At 39.2% G+C, this 20953-nt stretch overlaps 1 protein-coding gene across 1 annotated transcript; it reads right to left on the bottom strand.

Moving 5' to 3' along the window:
• Positions 1-33: 33 nt before the first annotated feature.
• CTBS (chitobiase) lies at positions 34-14314 on the bottom strand (the record flags this gene model as incomplete). Its single annotated transcript, XM_080691454.1, has 7 exons — positions 34-279; positions 4521-4682; positions 4993-5090; positions 7638-7809; positions 11008-11216; positions 12497-12635; positions 14135-14314. The coding sequence occupies 7 exons, from the start codon at positions 14312-14314 to the stop codon at positions 34-36; spliced, it is 1206 nt and encodes a 401-aa protein (XP_080547580.1).
• Positions 14315-20953: the final 6639 nt, after the last annotated feature.

Here is a 20953-nt window from a genome sequence, read left to right on the forward strand (position 1 = left end):
ACAGATTTTTTTATCTCAAGAAACTAAATCTGTTTATATGTAGACCATTTTTCTAACTAAGTCCTTTGACGAAAGACGTTCATCTCTGTCACGCTTTGGCTTTAAGACTTCCCACATTTCTTCAGTTTGCTGTTTGGCTACAGCATCTTCTGAGTAGTCAAGACAGTTTGCATTCCACATGCCAATGCCCAGTAAGCCATACTTTTGTATATATGCTGCCTTTAAAGAAATGCTTTTAGGGTTGTCATACCATACTTGGTGAAAATGTCCAGCAGCATCCTATACAAATAAAAATGGGGATTTAAAGTATATTTACTTGTTTGTTTTCTGTTTTAATGTTCCATTGAATAATTTTGATATCCAAAGTTAGAATCATTACTCTGGTCAGTTAAAACTATCTTATTCACTTTTGTATTCCCTACAGTTCCTAGAAGTGTGCCTAGCTAGGAGTCTACCAGATGCTTTTGTTTATGATGATTCGGCCAAATCAAAAGGTAATGGCAATGAAGGAGGAAAGTACCTCCTTTTCTAGGTCCTACAGAACTAATTCTCTAAGAGGCTGTTAGTTTGAGTGACTTAGCACATATCTAATCAAGAACCATCAACTAGATTCTGGTCTTATACTCTCAACCTCTAACATGTACAGTTTTTTCAGAAAACACCTAATCTATTGGGTAATAGGAAAGAAGCAGAGTTAGGCAAAAGAGTAAAGGAAGAATAAAAAAGGTAAAAATAGAAAGACCTATAGCTAAAAATAGTGTGTATATATATGTATACATATAAATATATTCACCAATAAAAAAGAAAATATTTTTATGTATTTTTCAAATTTAATCAAAAACATTTCTACATTTTACCTGGTTTTGAGTATTATTAGTAACTAAACATACAGTATGCCAAAAATGTATACATTTTTATCTCAAGAAACTAAATCTACATGTAGAACATTTTTCTAACTTAATCCTTTGACAAAGATGTTCATCTCTGTGATGATTCATATATATGTATAGATAGATATTCATTTATATATTTACATATATATGAAACTGCAATTCTGAATGAATGCCAGTGATATTTTATTATATTAGCAGTTCTGGAGTTAGAATGTTCTCCTAAGACAAAAGTGACTTGGTAAGTGAATAGTGACATATTTAAGTATATTAGACTTATTACATATAAACACATCTCATTTTGTATCTTATCCCATTGTTTTGTTTATTAGTTTTGGTACTAGAGATTGAACCCAGGGGCATTCTATCTCTGAGATATACTCCCAGACCTTTTTATCTTTCATTTGGGAACAGGTCTTGTTAAGTTGTTGAAGGTCTCACTAAATTGCGGAGGCTGGCCTGGAACCTGAAATCCTCCTGTCTCAGTATCCCAAGTACTTAGATTACAGGCATCACCACCACACCTGATTTGTATCCTATTCTTTAACATTTTTACAACTAGGCAAAGCCATGCCTGCTCCAGTAACAGCTGTATTAACAAAGGACAACTTGCAGAATCTGGACCTAATATGAAAGAAATTTTTAAGATTCAGGGCAAACCCAAAGACATATATACTTTTGAATTTGCCATCATTCTAGATAGAATTTTGAGCTTTTATAATATTGATAAAGAAATTTCAAATGTCTCAAAGTAGTGAAGAATCAAAGGATAAATTGATTGATTTAGGTATGGTTAAAACATATATGCCTTCCAGAATATTTACTTGAAGATGAAATTATTTCTGCTGAAAGAACATAAAAAAGCAGAATGATTTTCTTCAAACACAACAGAAACTTGATTTTTTTGTTACTACAGAATTTTACAATGAATAAAAAACATGAAACATAATAGTTAAAACTGCATTATTTTCTAACCTACCATTAAGTGGCCCGCAAGGCTCACCAAAATGTTGCCTGAATTCCATGACCTCAAAGAATGTGTTCTAGTTGGATAATAGGCACATTGAAGGTATAAGTTCTGATGTTCTACAGCATAGAGAAAATACTATGGCTCAAAACAACAAATTATTATATTTTGTGGAGATTTAAGGAGATGAGTTCAAAGGCTCGAAACATAAAGAAATGTGAGGAGAAGAGAAATGCTAATTACCGTGATTTGATCAGTGCATGCTATATGCAGGTATTTAATATAACACTGAGTCCCATTAATACTACAGTTAACATGTTAATAAAAATACTTAAAAAGAAAGTGATTTGTAAGCAATAAATAGACATCACTAAAAATATGTTTCTTCATACACACTAAAATGATAGATATCAGAAACTGTGGTAGGGAGACTAAGATATTGGCCAAAGGTCTCAGTATTTCAGTCAAACAAGAAGAGTAAGTACAAGAGATCTACTGTATACCATCATGACAATAGTTGATAGCAATGTATCTGTATGCTTTAAAATTACTGAGAGTAGAGTTTAAGTTTTTCCAACATGTGAAGTAATGCATATACTATATAACATCAGCCATTTCACAATATAGGCATATTCAAAACATTGTTATATATCATAAACATATAATTTTCTTTTCAACTTTTAAAAAGGAATTTGTTCCCACATCTTTTAACTTATTAAGGAAAAAGAAGCCAGGAATTATAAAAAAAAAAAACAGGATATCATAGTATATACTATCATTTCATATTAAACATTTCTAGATGACATATACTTGGTTACCATAGCCCTTACTAAACTGTATCCATAAAACACATTTTTACTGTTTATAAGAGTGTTAGGAAACAGGGCTCTATTTTAAACAATTAAGTGACTTTAAGTTGCAGCACTTTTCAAATCCTTTCATGTTTTACATTATAAATCTCTAGGCTATACATACATCATTTTCTAAATATATTTGGCCATGGCCAAATGTGTGTATATTTGCACATATGTGCCTGTGCACACATACATGTGTAATATTAACAGTTCCTAGAACAGAGTTCTATAAATACTGTTTAAGAAAAACAAGATTATAATGTACCCTTGTTTAATAGGTATATAATTTCAACTCTAAAATTTAAAAAGCTTTAACTAAAATTTTCTATATAGTAGATATACAGATATATGCATGCATATGAACTATAATAATAATATTATTTTTATTTTACGGTACTGGGGATGGAACCCAGGGGCAGTCTACACCCTCAGCCCTCTGAGCTATACCCTCAGCCCTGTTTTTTATTTTTATTTTGAAACAAGAACTATTATTATTTTAATGTGTGTGTGATACTGCCCTTTATATATTACTTTTGTGTGTGTGGTACTGGGGCTCCTGGAAGCCCTTCTACCTCAGGGCTACACTCCCAGACCTATTTTTTATATTTTATTTGGAAACAGGGTCTCTTAAGCCAGTGAGGCTGGCTTCGAACCTGCGCGATCCTCCTGTCTCTGCCTCCCAAGCATGGGGATTACAAGCGTGCGCCACCACACCCGGCTTATATTACTTATTTTAAAACAGGGTCTTGCTAAATTACCACACATGGGCCTTAAACCATATAATTTATTATATATAGTAGTGTGTGTGCAGTCATTTTCTGTTAAATGAGTATCATATCATTAATCAAAACACAAGTCTTTTGGGAATGAACTTATTTCAGGACTCTTTTTAAAGAAAAATATAAAGTAAATTCAGTGATTTTTTTTTCTTAGATTTTTGAGGTTTGAAAAAGTTATGCTACAGGTAAATTATAAAAATTATATTTCTTAGCTTTTTTGGCATAGCAATACCTATTAAACACTTTCTGCCTGAATTGCTAATCATCTACTAAATTTCTTCTAGTTTCCTTTTGTAAGATCTTTGTCTCTAAATTTTTATTTAATTAATTAATTAATTAATTTATTTATTTATTTATTTATTTTGTGGTACTGGGGTTCCTGGAAACCCTTCTACCTCCGGGCTACACTCCCAGACCTATTTTTTTATTTGGAAACAGGATCTTTTAAACCAGCGCGGCTGGCTTTGAACCTGCGTCATCCTCCTGTCTCTGCCTCCCAAGCATGGGGATTACAAGCGTGCACCACCATGCCTGGCTCTAAATTTAATATTACTTATAATTTGTTTTAATTATGAAATAAATTTGAAATGATGCAATTTTCCCATTGGAAAGTAGATAATGATACAACTCTTGTTCTCAGCCTTATTCCTTCCTAAGAGTTTTATCACTCTAGGCTACTTTGAAATGGAACTACTAATTTACTTTGGCCCAATGCTCCTTCAAAAGCATTTCAAATGCTTCAAATTCTCCTTCAAAAACTATCATAACTTTCAAATAATGAGGAAGTTCTGTCCATGATAATGCATATGTTTATAGCATCATCTAAAGTGAACTGGCCAAAGTATTGTACTATTAACATAATTTGAATTGTTCACCAAGAAACTAAAGTTCCTGATTATATAGATTCAAAGACAAATTTACTTATGTAAACAACAGGCTATACATTATACTCAAATTGTTAATACCAAATATCTAATGTTATGAAGATAGAGGAAAACTAATAGAATATTTATAACTTGGGAAGACTTACTTTATAGTTATAATAAGGAGCCAGCTGATCTTTATTCCATTGGCTTCCAGAAATAGAACTATTTATTTGCTTCATGATAATTTTATAGGGCACCTGATGTCCTGCAGCATCACTACAAGGAGCCCCCCGGAAAGGAACTTTTGCAATGGTACAAACATCATCCTATAAATGCAAAAAATGTTCATGTTATAAATTATCAAGCAAATCTTAAGCACCAAATCGTAAACACAATAAAAAATTATTTATTAGAAATCAAGTATATACTATAATAGGTAACTGGACTATACAGAATAATAGTAGAATAAATTTCATTGTCAAATAAAAATGTATGACATTTAGAAGCTTTATAGGATATGTAATTAGAAATATCAATCTTAAGAAATTCTAAATAAAGTTGATATGTACTTAATGAAACAAAGAGGCTCTAAAACATATAATTGGGAAAATTACATAATAAATGAATTGTTCTTACCTCAGTTAGATTCAGACAGGTATAATCATAACCATACCAAGGTATACCCATTACAAGTTTTTTAGGGTTAATGCCCATCTTGATGTAGTCATTATATCCTAAACAAGTAGGAAAAATTTTTTTCTCTTCATATAACTATTAAAGTATTTGTACAAGCAATGAAACCACTTAGAGGCTAAGTTTATAGAACAGGTACATGTAATCATAATATAATCATCTGTCTCTAATGTATTATAAAATCCATCTCCTAAAATCTATAGATCCCATATCTTGCTTTCTAAACCATTTCTTTTTGAATCAGAGAAAACACAAAATAATTAAGGTCCTACTGAAACAAAATTCACAAAATTTTATTTTAGGAAGAATGATCCATTTCAGGAAAGCATGCTAATTTTATCCATTAACTGCTAAGACATGATATATTTGATATTATAGATTGTAAAATTTCAAAAAATATTCTATAAATCTTCAACCCTCTGACTAATGAACTCAGGATTTCTTATAGAAAGCACAAGCATTTTGTGTTTTACAAATATCCTATAAGTATCCTAATCATAGCTAAAGTAAATAAATGGCTCCTTTCTTATTCTGTAGTAGGTAATCTGTACTTATAGGAAATACAGAGAAAAATGAACAAATTCTACTAGTCTATCAATCCTGTTTTTGCCCAGTGCCATGAAACATGTTTTCTCATCAAGAGATACTCCCAGACCGTCTAGAATGTTGAGTTAAATAAGTATAGTGCTTTTAAGTGATTTTAATATTATTCTGCCCTGTTATATATCTAAAAGATAAGTGGGATAGTCTTCATTTCTTAAATACTTGAACGTTTTATTGATTGAACACTGTATCAGCGCTCCATGAAACATATGGTTTGAGCATCATGAATTAAATATTTTATAATATTAACAGAATAAAATTACTTTTAGGTATTTTTTTGTGTGTGGTCCTGGAGATGGAACTCGGGCATTCTACCTCTGAGCTACACCTCCAGCCCTATTTTTTTATTATTTATTTTGAAACAAGGTCTCACTGAGTTGCAAAGGGCCACACTAAGTAGCTGAGGCTGTCCGCGAACTGCGATCCTCCTGTCTCAGCCTCCCAATTGCTGGGATTACAAGTGTGTGCCACCATGCCTGGCAGTTATTTTTCAATTTTAGGGAGGTGTTTATGATCAGACTATTTTACCCAAAGATTAATGACATAATAAAACTAAGCCAGGTTCTAAAATTTTAACCCCTATATGAAAAATTTTTATGTATAAGTCAATAACTAAATACCAACTGTCCCCGAAATTTTGCTTGAGTTAGGGGGTAAAATCTTATTTAACTGATTGATAGAATACAAACCAATCCAAACTTTGGAGAGCATAATGCAAAAACCACATCAGATTCTTAATTCTAATATGAATACAATTTCTAATATAGTATGAGTACAAATGTTAAATAAGATAAAGCCAATTCTATTAATAATGTAGGGTAGGTACCCATATTATAGCTATCTTTGCTATTAAATTACTTAACCTTAGTTGTTATAACAAAAAATTCTGCCAGATTCTATATGAATATTTTCTTCATGTGATTTCATGACAAGAAGCCCTTCTACTTCAGGGCTAACACTCCCAGACCTATTTTATTTTTTTTGGAAACAGGGTCTCTTAAACCAGCATGGCTGGCTTCGAACCTGCGCGATCCTCCTGTCTCTGCCTCCCAAGTGTGGGGATTACAAGCGTGCGCCACCACTCTGGCTTAGAATACCTATTTGAATTGCAACTTTATTGGGGTTTTTTGTGGTACTGGGAATTAAACCCAGGGATATTCTACCTCTGAGCTACACACAAACCCTATTTTATTTGTATTTATTTGGAAACAGTGCCTCATTAGGTTGCAAGAGTCTCACTCCTGCTGAGGCTTTCCTTGAACCTGCGATCCTCCTATCAGCCTCCCAAGTACTGGGATTATAGGAGTGCACCACCAAGCCCAGATAAATTGCAACTTTATAGTAATAGTTGTACAACCATGAAAACTTAACTCCTCTATGGAAGAGAGTTAATAATAAGACACCTATCCCACAGATTTTAGAAGAATTGAGTGCCATTACTTGGAAAACTAAGACAGAAGGATCACAGGTTTGAGGCCAGCCTCAGCAAATTAGTGAAATCCTGTTTCTAAAAGGAAAGGTCTGGAGTGGGGACAGTGGCTCAGCTCAATCCTGAATACCCAAACAAACAAGAAGAATTAAGTGGAAACTTAAAAGCTTTTTGTAAATATTAAAGCTCTACAAATTAAGTAATTTTTTATATCTTAAGCAATCTTTACAAATGGAAAAGGGATATAAGTAGATTGGAAATATTCAAAAAACTTCTAAGGTTCTAGAATTTATATTACCTTTTTTTTCAGTACTGGGGATTGAACTCTGGGGCATTCTACCTCTGAGTTACATCCATGAACCTATGTTTTTTTTTTTTTTTATTCTCCATTTTGAAATAAGGTCTCACTAAGTTGTGGAAGGCCTCACTAAGTAGCTAAGGCTGGCCTCGAACCTGTGATCCTCCTATCTCAGTCTCCCAAGTACTGGGATTACAATATCACCATGCCTGGCTAGAATTAATATTACTAATAAGTAGTCCTTTTGTGGATTCTTACCAGTTAATGTCTGATTATAGGGAGCATTGGCTGCTGCAGTACATTCTGACCAGACCTGACTTTGCTCATCATATGACATCACGAAGAGAAAGTCACATGCATCTGCAATTCCAGTATAATTATAGCACCTTCTGTCTATGCTCTTTGGAGACCAAGCTACATCAAAGGTTACCTGTTGGAAAACACGTGTCATTTATGTAACATCATACATGTATATTATATCAGATGTATTTTTTATTCTTCTGCCTCATGCTACACAAGAATAAAGAAATGCTTATAGTATATGAATATAGGACACACAGGACTAGAAAAGTTCTAAGAAACATTTGTTTTTACTACAATTGCATTGGCCTAGACATGTATTTGGATATGCAATGGCCAGCACCAGGGCACTATGTAGATGAAGGGTTTAAAACTGGAGTGTCTTCAGAAACTGAGCTGATAACCCAAGTGATTGAAAGAAATAGGTTTAAAGGCAAGAGCGTGGGGGGAGGGCTGAGCATCTAAAGAGTAAAAACACATTAAAAATTTCAAATACAAAAGTTTTTTTAAGTACTCTGAAGACTATTAGCACCACCTGATTGATTTGTGAATTTGTGCCCCTGACACACAAGTTTGTCCAATCAACTGTAGTAAAGTTTAACACAATATTTCATTTAGAGAATAGTGGTGGTTCATATCCCACAGGTATAAATTAAGCAACTTGAAATGTTGAACAAGTAATTTAAATGATCTTATTTTATAGGAATATTCAGACACAAAGTGAGTGGTAGATTATCTTTGATTTTGAATGGTAAGCCAGCATTCAACTGGATGTCTCTTTAAAATCTCTGTTCATTGCATTAATCAAATTTTAACAAGTCTTGTTTTAATGTATGGAAATTAAAGGTTGTTTTCTCTTAATTGGGCACTCAATAAACACATTAATTTCAAAAAATGAGATATTTTGGGTAAATTTTTTGTATTTTGGCCAATTTATCTTAGTAAAGTTCTTTTCAGGTCTTTTGCAAATTTTTCTCTATAATTCTTTGAGTATTAGTATTAAAGGAGGTTCTACTTTACAAGTACAAGCTTTCCTCAGTAGTTCTACAACAAAATAGGTTACAAAGTAAAACTTTTACATATTGGATCCCACTTGGCTCGTATTATAAAAATGGGAGCTATTCTGCAGTAGTAGTTATAGAAAATAGAATACTATCTCTAAGAAGATAAATCTCAAATCCATTTTTTTCTTACCTATCTTCTGAATACTAAAGCATATTTTCCCCTAAATTTCTTTTTTTTTTTGGCAGTATTAGGGATGAAACCCAGGGGCATTGTACCTATGAGCTACACCCCCAGCCCTACTTTTTTTTTTTTTGTATTTTTATTTTTTGAAACAGGGTCTCACTGAGTTGCAAAGGGCCTCGCTAAGTAGCTGAGGCTGCCCGCAAACCGCAATCCTCTGGTCTCAGCCTCCCAAATGCTGGGATTGCAAGCGTGCGTTTTCACGCCTGGCCTGAATTTCCTTTTAATCTTATAATTTTGATAAAGTTGTATCAGCATATTAGACAAGAAATCAAAAGACGAGTTCTAGTCTTGGCTCTGTTCTCTTGGTGTATGTCCTTGTTAAGTCATTTAAGGCCACTGCATTTCTTCACCTGTATGAATGAGAGTGTAAAAAGACATTTTCAAGAGCATTTTAGTGCATAACTAAACTGTGACCACAGTTTTGTAAACCTAAATCATCAACCTTTCACAAAATTCATTTCCTACTCCAGACTCTATTTTTGAACATCTGGTGACTAATTTAAGAACTGTGTGTGTGTGCGTGTGTTACTAGGAATGGGACCTAGGGACATTCTGTCTCTGAGCTACACCCCCAGCCCTATTTTCTAGTCTTAATTTTGAAGCAGGTCTCACTAAGTTGCAGAGGGCCTCACAAGTTGCTGAGGCTGGCCTCGAATCTGCACTCCTCCTGTCTCAACCTCCCAAGCACCGGGATTACAAGTGTGTGCCTCCATACTTGGCTTAAGGACTTCTGGTCCGTGTTCAGACTCTTACATTTTTCTTTGGTCTGTCACAGTTGTTCTGCCCCTTCTTTTCTATGAATTAATTAATTCAACAGATATTTATTGAGCATTACAACATCATCCCAATACAAATTGGAAATGCCTTACTAGATTAAGTTAACATTTCTGAGTCTTCTCTTCTCCTTTAGTGTTACATACTACTACAAAATAACCCCCTAAAACATAACTGTACCCGTGGAACCTATTATATACAAAATAAAATGCATACTCCCCAGTCTAATATTCTGGATCTTCCACAATCTACCTCTGCAACTGACCTCCCACTAATTCACCTAATATAAACGATGACATAGTATCCCAAAAAGCATAATGGAGGTTGTACATATATTTGCTAATAACATCTGTTTTTTATACATGGGACTTGAACATCTGTACCTTTTGGTATCCACAGAGGGGCCTGGAAACAATCTTCCATGGATACTAAGGGAAAACTTGTGTGTATGTGTGTCTCCTGTTTGACTAGATTTAAATTTTTTTAAAGGCAGAGATCATTCATTCACCTAGTAAACAACTCTTAAACATTGTATTAGACATTAAGGAAGTGGTCCCTGCTTTCAAAAACTTATATAAACTCTTAAAGATTCTTAACTACAATTGCCTATGAAACTTGCTGAAATTATGACTTTGGTCTCACCCAAAACCTTCTGAATGATATTTCTGGGAGCGAGTTCACAATGTGTATGTGTATGCACATGCAAATGTTTATTCCTTTTTAAGATCTCTGATTATTTTGATATGTGGCCAGGTTTGAGAATCAGTGATCCAGAGGTGCACTGTCCTTTGTTACCTACACATTGCCTGACAAGACGCCTTGTGCCATGATCTGTTCTCACCACACTCATTATAGCAGTGAGGAAATACACTGTCTACTGTTATAGCTCTGACAAGTTCTATGGAATTAGTCCTTTGAGCTTTATTGGGCCTTGATTGCTTTGTAAGCAAATGAGACACGTTTCCAGAACCACTTCTACTCTAAGGCACCAGCTGTTGCTGTCCTGCACTGGTGAGGGCCAGTTAGGCCCTCCCTCATTGTTGCTGCCCCCATTTCCTATCGAATACTTGTAATCTCACTGTAAGGCAAGTAGGTGAAGCAATCACAGTGTTGTATTCCGATGGGAATAGAGAATAGATGTGGCACCTTAAAATTCCTTAAATAATAGCATTAGAAGTGCCATTTTTTCTTTTAGAAAATAGGTGCTGAAACTTTTTCCCATTCTATTACTATAAAAATAACATTGGTCATACCTTCATGAATACATTTTAATGGGGGAAAAGATGGAGTTCAAAAAAATGTTTACCTGTGATCCCTCAATCTCACGATGAAAATGTTCTGTGGTTTCTTTGACTAAAGCTGTTAGTGCATCATATTCAGGTGATGAACAATTAACTTCTTGCTCTATATCTATATTAATTCCATCCATATATTGTGTTTTGGCCAAATCAAGTTTATGAGCTATCCAGGATGCTCTGAAAGTTGGATCAATGATATCCTTTAGGGATACATCTCCTATGGAAGAAATATACATGTTTTGTACATATATGAGTTTCAGAGTTAACTGCCATTTATTTCACAAAAACAAAACTTCTGTAAACATTTCAATATTTTGGAATATTAAGCCTCTAATTTAAATTTTCCAAATGGATAAATGGTCCAAAATGATAGAAATCCCCACTAATCCCCAAGATAACTATTGTGAGTAAAATCATTCTCAAATTAGAAGCAAAAATTGTGAACTATTACTGACTAAAGTTTAGCCAGCAGTTATATTTTGCTTAAAAACATACAGTAATGTATGTAATTCTCTTAGAATATCTGTATTTAGCTAGGTGTGATGGTGCATGCTTGTAATCCCAGTTCTTGGGATGCTGAGACAGGAGGTTCTCAGATTCTCAGCCAGCCTCAGCAGTTTAGGCCCTCTACAATTTAGTAAGACCCTGTTAAAAAAAACAAAACAAAACAAAACAGGACAAGGGGAGGGTGTCGCCCAGAGATAGAATGCCTCTGAATTCAATCCTCAGTACCACTAAAAAAAAAAAAAAAATCTATATTTAAGCCAGGAGTGGTGGCGTTTGCCAGTAATCCCGGTACTTAAAAGCCTGAGACAGGAGAATCACAAGTTATAGACCAGTCTCAGCAATGTGAGACTCTGAGCAAACTATCAAGACTCTGTTTCAAAATATAAAAGGCTGGGAGCCAGGTATGGTGGTACATGCTTTTAATTCCAGTACTTGAGAGGCTAAGACAGGAAGATGGTAGGTTCATAGCCAGCCTCAGCAACTTGTGAGGCCCTGTGCAACTTAGTGAGACCCTGTTTCAAAATAAAGAATAAAATGAGGCTGGGCATATAGCTTGTAAGTAGAATGCCCCTGGGTTCCATCCCCAGTAACACACACACACACACACACACACACACACACACACACACACAATCTATATTAATGAAATTAGTCTAATAGTATGCAAGATTAAGCTTAGGAATTAAAAACAAAAACCAGATAAGCAGAAAAGAGAAATAAAATTTTCCCCAGTACTGGGGACTGAACCCAGGGACACATTTTTTTTTAAACCAGTGAACTATATCTCCAGCCGTGTTTTGTTTTGAGGCAGGGTCTCAATAAATATGCCAGACTGGCTTTAAACTTTTGATCCTCCTGCCTCAGCTTCCCAAGGAACTAGGATTACAGAGTAGCTGGAAACTACAGTGTGTACCATCTCACCTGACAGAGAATAGGAATGTTAAAAACTAACAAATAATACATAGACACATAGACCTGGTAAAAACATACCTTTCAGCACTACTCTGGCTCCTTTTGAATGGGCATAGCACATAAGTTCTGGGTCATACTTTCCGAAAACTGCCACAGTTGTGATGTGTGACCAGTCATAAGATTTCCAAGTTTTCTGTCCAACATCAAACACAAAGACCTTCCAGAACAAGAGAGATAACCACCATCATCTAAACCAAGAATATCATGTTGCCCTCCAAAACAGTAATAGCCCCCACCATGTGCCAGGCACTGTGATGGCCACTGAGATTACAAGCCTGAGTGAGACCTAAAGGTCCCACTGTCATTGGTAACAGGGACTAGCCGGGCCTAGAGTGGGGAAAGATGGTCCAGAAAGAAGCAGTGCCAAGCCCGGAGACAAGAGAGAACTTGGGGGCCAGGTAACTCAGTATTTAGTATGATTATGATAACACCTAGACCTTACAGAGCACAGAGGAGAACTAAAGAAATGGTTGAGGTTCCACAGGTTCCCTAAGTGATACCATCCCCAGAGGCTACTGGCACGAACTATAGATAACATAAAATAATGCAAATTTGTCACTGCATCTTTCTGTTTATTCACATACAAAAGTTGGATTCCCAGGTGGGTACCAAGTAATTTTTTTTTCTGAAAAGGAAGCAATAAACCAAATAAGTTTGGGGACTTCTGGCATGAAGGGCCTTGTAGGCCCTGCTGAAAAGTTAATACTTTATCCTGAGGGAAAGAGTGAGAATAAACATATTTTTAAAAGGGGGGCAGTAATATGCACTTTAGAAAAATTCCTTCAGCTGAAGTTGGAAACAGACTAAAGAAGGGCCAGAACTGGAGGTAGAATCAGGAAGCTGTTGCCTGATCGACACAGGAGATGATGTGGAGCTCTGGGGATGAGTGAACAGACCCAGGACATCCTAAAGACTCCGCGTAACTGAATGATAATGCAAGGGAAAGGGATTTGGTAATGCTCAAGTTTCTGGCTGCTGCAGATGGAGCCATAGATACTAGTAAGCTTTTTGATGAACCCGACTCTTTTAGAATACTATTCAAGTTCAGTTCTAAGGCAGCTGATGTGCTGTTTCTCCAGTTATTTTCCCCACCCCCAGGTAATTCTAGAAGCACAGAAGCCTCCCTGATCATGTTTCTTTTATCCCAAGGTAGTAAGTCATTGACCCAGCATATACTTACTGAATTCCAGTAAAGTATGGGGTTGCGTTAGACACTAGGCACATAGAGGTTAACAAGAGAGACCAGGCCCATTAGGGAGTTAATTATTAATGATAATAGTACTGAGAATTATAATGGTAAGGGAAATACAGCATTCCTGACACAAAAGAAAGGGACTTTGCTAGCCAGGTGGGGAAGGAGAACTTCCCTGAGGGATGCACATGTTAGGGGAGGTTTGAAATCTGTGGAATGAGAAGGGGCGAGTACCAACAGGAAGAAGAGCACATCCTCAGAGCTGGGAACAGAAAACCCAAAGGCCGCGGGGAGAACGCCTGGATTACTCAACCCCTCGCCGTTTCCTCATCTACAGAACGGAGGCAGCCTGAGCAGGAAGGCCTCGGCGAGACCGAGGCGCCCACACTCCTCCGCTGGGCCTGGGTTCACTCTCACATCTGCAGCCCCGAGGACCAGAGCCGGAGCGCGGCAGTGGCGCTGACCTCGAAGTCGGGGCGGCGGCGGACGGGGCGGCAGAGCGCGGGCTCGGGGCAGGGGCAGGGGGCCCCGGCTGCGGGCGGCGGCGGCGGCAGCAGCAGCAGCAGCAGCAGCAGCGGGGCGAGTCCCGGGGCGCCGAGGGCCGCGCGGGGGACCGGGCACCGGAGTCCGAGCAGCCGCGACATGGCTCAGGGGGGCCGGGCGGGTGTGGCCCGGGCGGGGCGGGGCCGGAGGGCGGGTCTTGCGGTGGGGGCGGGGCATGGGCGGGCCTAGTGGGCGGGCCGGCGGTCTCGGTGCTTGGTGGGCGGGGCCGGGCCGGGGCGGAGCCTGGTGCACGGCCGGAGGCCTGGGGCTTGGTGGGCGGGGCCTGCTGGGGGCGGGGCCTGGTGACTGGGCGGGTCCTGGTGGGCGGACCCGAGGCCTGGAGGGGCGGGGCGCTGGCGCTGTGCTCTCTGGGGGACCCCGCGGACAGGTGTGGTTTCGGGGTCTCAGCGCCAGCGGCCCCAGCCCGAGTGGCTCCTCCCCCGCCAGAGCCAGCGGCGAGCAAGCGCGGGTCGTGGACTCGGTTAAATACCGGCTCTGAGCCGGGCGTGGTGGCACACGCTTGTAATCCCAGCATTTGGGAGGCTGAGACCTGAGGATCGCTGTTCGCGGACAGCCTCAGCTACTTAGTGAGGCCCTCTGCAACTCAGTGAGACCCGGTTTCAAAATAAAGAATAAAAAAATAGGGCAGAGGGTGTAGCTCAGGGGTAGAATGCCCCTGGGTTCCATCTCCAGACCCGGAAAAAAAAAACAAAAACCGGCCCTGCCTCCTGTTCCCCGTAACATGTAATACGCTGCACCCTCAGACCCTGGATTGCTGTTGTCAACCCAGTTGTACTCCTAGTGGACTCTGAAGGAAGAGGGAGCCCCCCAAATGCAAAAGTAGGATGTCTTGGGAAGGGAAGACCAAGCAACTTACTTGCACTACCCAGAAAGACTTTTTTTTTTTTTTTTTTGCCACACAGATATCCGTGCTGAGTTAAGATGGGGACTTGAACACAAGCCTTCAGTTTCTATCTCTTCCATGTCTAAACTGCAGAAAAAAAGCCTAAACCCACAAGGGCATGGAGACGACCATAGCAAGGGGCTAGCAGATGGAAAGCATCAATATGGAAGCTAAATTGAAAGTAAAAGGGATCAGGAGAAGGCTGCTTGAGAAGCAGGTGCACCACTGAAGCCAGGTTCAAGGCTCGCCCCACGGAGTGTCTGAGAGCGGAGTGAAAGCAAGCCTTAATTCAGTAACAAGGATGGAGAGAGAGACCTTTGCTCACTAATCAGCTTCTCAGCTCCAAGGGCTTGAGGGGTTACAGATACAGTATAGGAATGATGAGGAAGTTGGATAGGCTAATTACCAAAAAGAACAGTTAAGTAGTTTCTGGGTAAAAGCAGAGACCTGCCAGAAACTTGGTGCCCGTTCCTGTCATTCTTTTCGTGGTCTTGTGTTTCAGATCATGACCATCATAGAGGCTGGTAGGTATCTTTAGCCTTGAATTGGAGAAGGCAAGTCTAGGTCAAGCCCTATGTCCATAGTGTTCATAGATTGGGACTGTAAGAAAATGTAATGCAAACCCCTTCTCTCACCCTCTCATGTCTGACCCATCTGGACCCCGTTACAACCCTGGTAGAAACATTGTGCCAAGATACCATAGTCTTGGCCTTGACCAGTACTCCACACACTGCAGACTGTTTTTCTGTTCCCTAACCTTCAAATGTTCCCAGAATGATATTTGCTTCCTCTCACCCCTACCTTCTCCCTGCATAACTGTTGACCTTGTCCTGATATTTTCCTATGAAGGCTACACTCACCCAACAGCGGGTGGGCTGAAATTGTCTTCAGACCCCATCCCTGAGTCCCTTATCCCTATCCCATTCCCATCCCCATCCTTGAATCACTTATTAAACTCCCCCCTGCTTGGAACTTTGGTTTGTCTATCACCTTCCCACAAACCTGCCATGGACACAATGCAGAGCAGAGTAAAATGTGACCCAAAAGTTAACAAAGGAGACAGATACACAGTGTGAAAACAGAGGTGCCAAGCCTTTTCACCCTATTCTAAGGGACATCTGTAGGCCCAAGTAAAGTCAGTATTTTCAGCAAAAGGGACTTCAGGTCTCTGAAGAGTAATGTAGGCAACTATTACCATAACCCACAAGTCAGAGGTGTTATCTACAGCAAAGCTAACTGTAACTACACGTGACTTAGAGGAAGGAAGACTTCTTTGTTCACAGTTTGGGGTTCAGTCCCTGGGAGGCCATGGCAGCAGGAAGTGGAGAGAGAGAGGACAAGGCTGTGCTCCTTACATCCTAAGGGCGGAAGCAAAACAGAGCATGTGATGGGCGTAGGAATCATGCATACATAATCCCCAAGGTCACAGCCCTGGGACCCACCATCCAGCCATGGCCGACCAGCCCCGGCCACCACCCAGATAAATCCATTAAAATGCTAAGATGACCTCCAAGGCCTGCTTCCAACATTGCCATCCATCTGTGTGAGAGCTGGGGGACACCCCAAATCTAAACCATTACAGAGACTAATAGCATATTACCCAGCTGTGTGACCTCCAAAATAAGTGACTTTTAAGTTGACAGTGCAAGAAAAGCTAGGGGTTTATTTAGGTCTTTCTTCAGTAACATTCCAAGATCCTTTTTCCAGCATCCTGGGTAGCTGTCCCTTTCCTACCAAGGCTGAAGTTGGAAGGTTTAATTCTCTGGAAAGGTTAACTTCTCTGGTGTTTGGGTGCTACACCTAAAACAGAGGAAATAAGTGACTTTGTGCCTATTGAAAATTGAAACCCCTGGCCTCATCCCTTGGTGTGCTGACCAAACCTTCCCAGCTAACTGATGGAACAGGTCAACCAAAGATACTGACATTGGTGTTTTCCTCAGAAAACCATCCATCCAGATCACCCTACAGTGAAATTCAACATCAAAGGCAATTTTTCAGGCCATACACTCAGAGCTTTCTCTTTTGCTTACTTACTTTACTTAAGTACTTACTTATTTCATATTTTTAATCATAGGCGGTTATTACTGGAGTCCTAGGCCAGGTGGGCCTGATTCTAGGGAGCTAACAAATCAGGTCCATACAGCCCAGTTAATTGCGATGCCGTTGCATCATGGCATATGATGTGAGAGGTAATGTCCCAATTAATGCTTTCACAATTTTTGTAAAGTACAATTTTTTTGTTATTTCACCACCTTTTCAAAAACTTTCTCCCATCTAATATAGTAGTTTTTATTTTCTTTCTTTCTTTCTCTCTCTTTCTTTCTGTCGTTCTTTTTCTTTTTCTTTTGGCAATTCTTGGGTTGGAACCCAGGGGTATTCGACCTCCGAGCTACACCCCTGCCCTATTTTTTATTCTTAACTTTGAAATCGGGTCTCACTGAGTTGCGGAGGGCCTCACTAAGTAGCTGAGGCTGTCCGCGAACCGCGATCCTCCGGTCTCAGCCTCCCGAATGCTGGGATTACAAGCATGCACCATCATACCCAGCTCTTTCTTTCTTTTTCAATACTGGGGATTGAACCCAGGGGCAATCTTCCTGCAAGCTACACCCTCGGTTCTATTTTTTATTCTTTACCTTAAAATAGGGTCTCAATTGCAGAAGGCCTCACTAAGTAGCTAAGGCTGGCCAGGAACCTGCAATCCTCCTGTCTCAGCCTCCCAAGTATTGGGATTACAAGCATACGCAACCATGCCCAATTCTAATTAATGGCAGTTTTTCTTAACTACTGGGGAGGCTTCCAGTCTGTTTTGAGGACCTATGAAAAGTTATAAACTGTCTCTAGAAAAGTTCTTATACATATTTGAGCCAGTTTTATGAACAGTTTGGAGGTTTACCTGTGCACCACTAGGGCACTTGACCTTGGGTAAGAGGCCAGAAAGTGATCATTCTCATGTGTGGGAAGCAATTTTGAGACTAAGAAATGTTGGCTTAAGGACCCATAGCTTCCTGCTTTTTGATGGCAGGCCATCAGAAGAAGACCCTTAAGGCCGTGACTTCTGCTCTTCCTTTCTCTGCAGATATTTTTCTCAAGCATAGAAAACAATTATTTTGTCTTCTTGTTGTGCTAGCCTTGAGTTAAAGATAAACTTGTCTAACTGCTGACACACTTGAAATGCTTTACTAAAAGCCGTGCACAACTCCTTTGTTCTCTTTCAAAGGAAAACAACTTAAACTCTGTTTTGTTTTCTTTTGCCAATAAAAGTGAGGTTGGAGACTCATTCAGGGAGTTGGCTCCCTTGCTTTCTCTCCTCTCACCTCTTTCTTCAAGACTAGAAAAAAAGTCTCAAGAGTATCCTTTCCTCACGTTGCCTGGCGCAGTGCTGGTTTGGTGCGCAGGACACGTGCACAGCCCTCAGTTGACATCCGTAGTATTTCTTTTGCTGATGGTTTACTCGTGTCGTCTGTCCAGCACTTAGGAGGTTCAGCCCCTTCCTGTTCTCCTTGCCAATTGCCATCTTGTCCCCTCCCCCTGCTATCAAAATCATGTGTTCTTAAACTAAAACTCAGGATTCCAAAAAGTAATGGCACTTACTACAAATGCAAAACCTCAAACTACCTAGAGCCAAAAGGACATAATATATTCACTTAAGGAACTAAAAGTTCGTGAATAGATCTTCAGGACCCAGAGATTCTAATAAAACCCCTAGTTCTTTCATCTCATTTTCCATTTCTTGGCTCTTCTTTTCTCTGAACTGGCTCCATTCTCTCTCCAGGTTTCCTTCATACAGCCACACTGCGGACTTGGCTCCCAGCGTATGGACCTTTGGCTCCCAAGCATCTCCAGAGCCTCCTCTGGTATCTGCAGCCCCTAAGCAAGGACAAGAGCGGAAGCCCACACATCTGAAGTCTAAATAATTCATTCGTTTGCGGTTCTGGGAACTAAATCCAGGGTGTTCTACCACTGAGATACTCCACCAGCCCTTTTTATTTTTTTTTTCGAGACAAGGTCTTGATAAGTCTCCTCGGTTGGCATAGAACTTATGATCCTCCTGCTTCAGCCTCCTGAGTCCCTGGGGTTACAGGCGTACATCACCAGGCCTGGCCAAAAGCCTAAATATTTAAGAGTTATAACCAAGTCAATAAATGATCCCTGAAACTATCTTGAAAGCTATACTTCATAAAGACAGTGTCAGGAACTTAGTGAGACTCTCAGCGACTTAGCAAGATCCTATTTCAAAATAAAAATAAAATGAAATAAATCTGGGATGTAACTCAGAAGTAGAGCGCCCTTGGTTCAATTCCCAGTACCACACATAAATAAATAAATATTAAAAAATAAAGATGTGGCTTAGTTTGTTTCCTCAGCTAGTGACACATGAAAGACTAATACTCCTTGGAGTTTTCTTGGGTAGAGATAATTGCTGTGGTTTGGATATGGCTTTTCCTCCAAAGATTCACATGCTGGAAGCCAAGTCCCCAGTGTGGCAGTATTAAGGTAGTGGTTCTTTAAGAGCTGAGGCCTACTGCAGGCAATTTGGATGGGGAGCACCGCCAATGGAAAGGATTAATGTTGGCTCATGTTGTGAGTTGGCTCTTGAGAGAGCAGGATGTTATAAAATGAGGCCACCCCACCTGGTTGGTCCCTTCTGCATGCAGCTGACTCCACTTGTCTACCATGTTGTGATGCAACCAGGAGAATCCTTGCCAGGATGCAGCACCATACAAATCTTATCATCAAGCCAGGTGTGGTAGCGTACGCTTGTAATCCCTGCGCTTGGGAGGCAGAGACAGGAGGATTGCGCTGGTTCGGAGCTAGCCTCGCTGGATTAAGAGACCCTATTTCCACATAAAAAGTAAAAAAAAAAAAAAAAAAAAATAGGTCTGGGAGTGTAAGTGTAGCCCGTGGGAGTGTATCCCAGAGGTAGAAGGGCTTCCAAGAACCCCAGTACCACCAAAAAAAAAAAACAAAACAAATCTTATCATCATCCAAATAAACCTCTTCACTGTACAAATAACCCAGATTCAGGTATTTTGTTAGAGTAACAAGTGTAATGAAGTAACTTTTTGTAAATCTGAGAGTGGAAGGAGGGAATGGAGAAAGCCCTCTCCTGTGATTAGAGCTTTCCCTGGACCCTTTTCTCTTAGAAGTGTCCATATTACTCCAGGGTCCACAGGAAGCTAATGGCAAGGTGCTATTAATAAGCATTTCAAACAATATTGTTATGTTAAGGACAGAAAAATATAAGATTAAAAATCCGTCATAAGTAGGGCTGGGTAGAAAGGGGCCAAATTTAGGAACAAAAAGATGAAGAACCTAGGAAGTCCCAAAGGATCAAACAAAGTGATGATTCTGATCATGGTGGTGCAACCAGAACATGTCATTTTGGAATTATTTACAAGTACTGAAATGTACTTTGGTCTTGCCATGGACATGCCTTTTTCTACCCCTGCTCTGCTTACTGTCAGTAGTGCTTGGGCTTGGGAGGCTCTAACAATATTAAATTTTTCAGATCTGTTTTCTCATCTATAAAACTGAAATTATATTTCCTTATAATGGTGGCATTTCAAAGAAAAGGTGCTTAATATCACTTCTGGTTTATCAGTAAGGACTTAATAATTGGTAATAATGATAGTGATGATGACAATGGTTGTTCATCACTTAAGTCTCTTCTTCTCGGGTGTGGACAGTACTACTAAACTGAGTCATTTGAACTCTTTTTTTGATCACCCCTTTGTACTTCTCTTTTTTCTTTTTTATACTTATCTTTATTGTATATTTATTGTACTGTGTCATACTTGTCTGTTTATACCTCTTAATCCAATAAAAATTTACAAAA

This window comes from Muscardinus avellanarius (assembly GCF_963383645.1).
Source record: "Muscardinus avellanarius genome assembly, chromosome: 3".
Lineage (NCBI taxonomy): Eukaryota > Metazoa > Chordata > Mammalia > Rodentia > Gliridae > Muscardinus > Muscardinus avellanarius.